Genomic DNA, 4570 nt, shown 5'->3' with positions numbered 1-4570 from the left:
GTATCAAAGAGACCGTAGATACCTACGGAGGTAAGTATAGGCTTTCTGTTTGTATCCCACGGTGGTACAAAGATATCTCTCCGACTGATCTCAAGTCTGTGAACCGGGTCACTCGATTTCCCTGGCTTCAGGTTAGGTTACACCCATGCAGGAGCCTGGATTTTATCGGCATTCACCACAGCGTCGATTTATATGCAACGAAAGTTTACATACATACGACGTTTTACTAGCACTTTAAATAAAGCTTCGAGGTTCCTTGCAGAATTTCAAGTCGATGCATGCGTGTTGTGCAAGGACTGAATCGCTTCTGGTTGTCCGTTTTTGGTTTTATCATTTTTGTTTTTAGTGTGTGTGTGTGTGTGTGTGTGTGTGTGTGTGTGTGTGTGTGTGTGTGTAGACATGATTATGATTCAGTTAAATCAATACGAAAACAGTGATCTACAGTAACTGATAATAAACCATGTCATGGGCACTGTGTGGAAAATTCTCCTTGTCCGTCAAAGGGCCTGGGTTTCAGTCAACCGAAACCGATCTTTAACGTACACAAATCTGAAAAAAAAAGTGAAAGTGTTTCCTGTGACCCTTGTGGTGTTTACTCAAGTTGACTGGCGACTAGTTCTAGAGTTATGCCATCGGCAGGGAGGGAAGAGGGGGTGGAGGGTGCGGAGGGTAGGAGGAGGGGGGGTTCAAGTAGTAGACATGCCTCCGGTTACCTCTAAAAGCCTGGTTTTCTACTCGGTCTGAGACCGAGTGCTATCTCACCTTCCGAGTCCGCCATTCCCTTCCCCCCCCCCGCCCCTCCCAACACACACACACACACACACACCACTCACTCGACTGATGATCAGGTCTGATCGGTGTACTTGCTGACAACTTCTGATTCAGTGTGTGATACCTTGTCCCAACTGAACTACTGCTTCGTCTTATTCAACGTGGACACGAGTAGCACTTCAACGCCACATTTCCGAACCTTTTGTCTAGCACAAACTCAACACACACACACACACGTGCACACACATACACACACACATTCACCACACACACACATTCACCACACACAAACACTGGCTAAAGCGCAGTGCCCATCCTCTTCACATCTGCTATGGGGGGTGGGGGTGGGGGGCATCAGACGTTCTGCAAGATGTGCACCAGAAACCGAACCATGTAAAGTCCAGTCTGTCTGGCTTGTGCTGTTTGAGTTGTGTCATCTGGGTTGGTTTCAGTGTAGTTGCCAGGATAGCTGTAATAAAAGCAATGTTTTATTGTAGTGTATTGTGTTCCTTTTTGTCACCATTTATTTCTCTTTGCGAAATCCGGGCTGCTCTCTCCCGGCCCGCGGAGAGCGCATCGCCATTGCCTGTGCAGCGTCACACGGGTTGTTTTTCTGTCCAACTGAAAGTGTTTGTTGTTTTGGAATAGAGAATAGAATGTCTTTATTACCAAGTATACTGGGGTCACAAGGGGTGGGGTAGGGGTGGGGTGGGGGGGGGGGATAGTTCATAACAAGATACGAACATAAATCGAAAATCATACACAAACACAGATACAGTTGCGTGAAATTAGGATACATCATACACTAGTGCATATCAATATAAAAACGTGTACATACTCACACATGCACGCACTGCACACACACACACACACACGCGCACATGCACGCACGCGCACATACACACAAACTCTCTCTCACGGCATACACACGAAAGTTGATTTTTCTACATAATTTTGCCACGGGAACAACCCTTTTGTCGCAATGGGTTCTTTTACGTGCACTAATTGCTGCCGGGATGGTAGGAAAGTGGGGGGTGAGGGGGGGGGGGGAGGGGGGCGGGGGAATAAAAATCCTGGTCCGTATGTATGGGACTCTAACCCGTCAGTGTTCACTCGCTTTCTAATCAGGCGTTTTACCAGCAAAACGTAATGAGGCAACCGCTCTACGAGATGGGTTGTCAGCGCGTGATTTCTCTTCGCTTCTCCCTTTTCGTGTTGTAACTTGGATGTTTCCCTTTTCTTGGACATGCTGTCTTCTTCTGCCTTTCAGTATTGACTTACACGTCGTCGTCTTTACTGAGTCAATATCTTCTTGTCAGTTCTTTGATGTGTTCTGCTGTGAACCGTTCCTTTTTCAGACTTAAAAAAAAAATCCACTCTCACTATTATTCTTATCAATCTTCTTGACCCAGTGTGCGTGTTTGCGCGCGCGCGCGCGTGTGTTTGTGTGCGTGCGCGCGCGACGCATACACACACACGTGTGTGTGTTTGCATGCTGGAGAACGGCTTTGTAAAATAAAAGCAGAGAACATTCTGTCCTTGACCCAGGGTCAGCCATCATGACTCAGCGCTGAGCCGATGAGCACCATCACACGGTCACTGTGCCAGCTGCTGAAACAGGCAACACACGTGTGTGGTGAACTCGGGTGTCGGGGGTGTGGGTGGGGCCAGGGTCGGAGGAAAGGGGATTTGAACACTGCTGCGCAAGGGTCGGCTTACTCTGAACCTTTGGCCTCAATCGTGTTGGCACTCTGACCTGGGTACCTGAAGTGCAAACATACGTTATGTCAGTGCGATGGCATCAGACTGCTATAGTCACGTGCGATGGTGGACTGGTTGAAGGTTTGACGTTTAACGTAACGGTGCTCGACTGTATACTGTGATGCCAGTGCTATTTATCTACTTATCTTTTTTTTGCGTGTCATTGTGGCCGCACCTCTCTCCTCCATATACTGTGTGTGTGTGTGTGTGTGTGTGTGTGTGTGTGTGTGTGTGTGTGTGTACACATGTATCAGTCTCTGTGTGTGTATGTTTGCACGCGCGTGCGCATGCCTGCGTTCGTCGCCGGGGTGTACAAAAGGCCGCCCATTGACGAACTGCACAGATGATAAACGATATGGATACTGGCTCAGTTGCTCTGTATCTCACAGCGAAAATGTCAAGTTCCCTTCTCTCAGCCTGGTCTACCCTATAAAATGGACTGAAAATGCCAAATAGCGAAACTGATAAACCCCAAATGAAGAAGGGCGTAACTGCTGCATGTCACGTGGTAAATGCTGGAAGCTTACATGCCGACTGTCCCCAGTAAAACCCACTTGGCCGAGAGAGTGGCTGTGGGGATGTACTGATTAGAGCAAGCCACTGTAATCAAATTCTACTGAGCCCAGATTATAGATAATCAGGACGACAGCTGCCACGTCTTCTGTTCTGATGGTTTTCATCGGACTGGGGACGACCACACATGAACGAACGGTGACAGGAGGGGTGGAGTGGGATGGCCCGGGGATCACAGACTGATCAGCCCGTTGATATGGGGGGGGGGGGGGGGGGGGGGGGGGGGGGGGTATGGAAATTCACTGCTGTTCACGTTTGCCTGTTGAACACTTGACCAAGACAAGCCATTCCTCAAAACACACACACACACACAAACACACTGAAACACACACATACGCGCGCGCGCACACACACACACACAGTAATGCACATGACCCCACTTCCACTGATCAAATCCCAGTCATGAAAGAGACATGTAGGTGCTATGAATCCACCACTCCAAAAATATTTACAACATTCGCCTCTGGTTCTTCAATCCCTCCCCACACCACAGACACTACACAAACAAAACGAACCGAGGGTGAGGATAAACGCACACGGAACGTTATCGTTCACAAAGAAGACCATTCACTGAAGCGAACACCGTTTACCCCTCACCTGAGGTAACTTTGCTGTGCGGCGTCGTTGCAGCAGCGTCAGACATGATGTGTATTTGGCCTGTGGGCTGGAGCACGAGTACACGTGGCCGATCTTTCCCCCTTCACTGTGTTCACAGATCAAAGCACATACATGTCCACACAGCTGCTCCTTCCACACACACACACGGCAGTTTTTCCACTCTGACTTCAGAAACACAGCAGCTGATAAGGAAGTTCTCCCACACGAGCACTGCACGCGTAGTATATAGTATAGTACCTCACGAGGTTGTTTGTGCTGTCAGTTTTGCCGCTGGCAAGACCGAAACTTTGAGAACTTGAACTGTACACAAGTTTACCGGGTTTTTTGATGTGTCACATCAGCCCTCACTCCATGTTGCACTATGAGCCTTCAGTCAGTGTGCTGTGTCTTCTGTTCGAAGCGTGAAGCTCACCGTGTCTGCTCTTTCCGCGTGTTGGCGCGCCTGTCTGTCAACGACCGACCTGCTGTGGGAGAAGTGTGGCTTTGTTCAACAAGAACCGCCACTTCGGGGACTTAAAAATCGAAAGCTGCGCGCGCACTGCATGTGAGAGTCAGTCCTGACAACTTCCGAACCCACACCTGTGAAAAATCATGACCCCCCCTAACCCCTCCCCAGCCTCCCCCCCCTCCCCCCGCCCCACAAAAAGTGTGTGTGTGTGTGTGTGTGTGTGTGTGTGTGTGTGTGTGTGAGCAGATGGAGGGAGTGAGAGAGAAAAGGATTTAATGCTGTGCACAGCTTTTTTTCTTCTTTTTTTCTCCTAAGGAAAAGAAAACAGCTGTACAAACTTGTGTGCACCGCCGGAAAAAAATCAACACCAACTAAATGGACAGGAACATGTCGGAGAAT

General features: G+C 49.0%; 1 protein-coding gene across 1 annotated transcript in view; it reads right to left on the bottom strand.

Annotated features, from left to right (window-relative positions):
• Positions 1-4195, bottom strand: part of LOC143279498 (uncharacterized) — a 24964-nt gene extending 20769 nt beyond the window's left edge. The window contains exon 1 of the mRNA XM_076583547.1: positions 3703-4195. Within this exon, the coding sequence (XP_076439662.1) occupies positions 3703-3748 (46 nt within the window). The 5' untranslated portion in view covers positions 3749-4195. The remainder of the gene's footprint in view (positions 1-3702) is intronic.
• Positions 4196-4570: the final 375 nt, after the last annotated feature.

The sequence above is a fragment of the Babylonia areolata genome, chromosome 2 (genome assembly GCF_041734735.1).
Source record: "Babylonia areolata isolate BAREFJ2019XMU chromosome 2, ASM4173473v1, whole genome shotgun sequence".
Taxonomy (NCBI): Eukaryota; Metazoa; Mollusca; class Gastropoda; order Neogastropoda; family Buccinidae; genus Babylonia; species Babylonia areolata.
The sequence above is the reverse complement of the archived record's forward strand: the minus strand, read 5'-3'. Positions and strand labels throughout refer to the sequence as shown.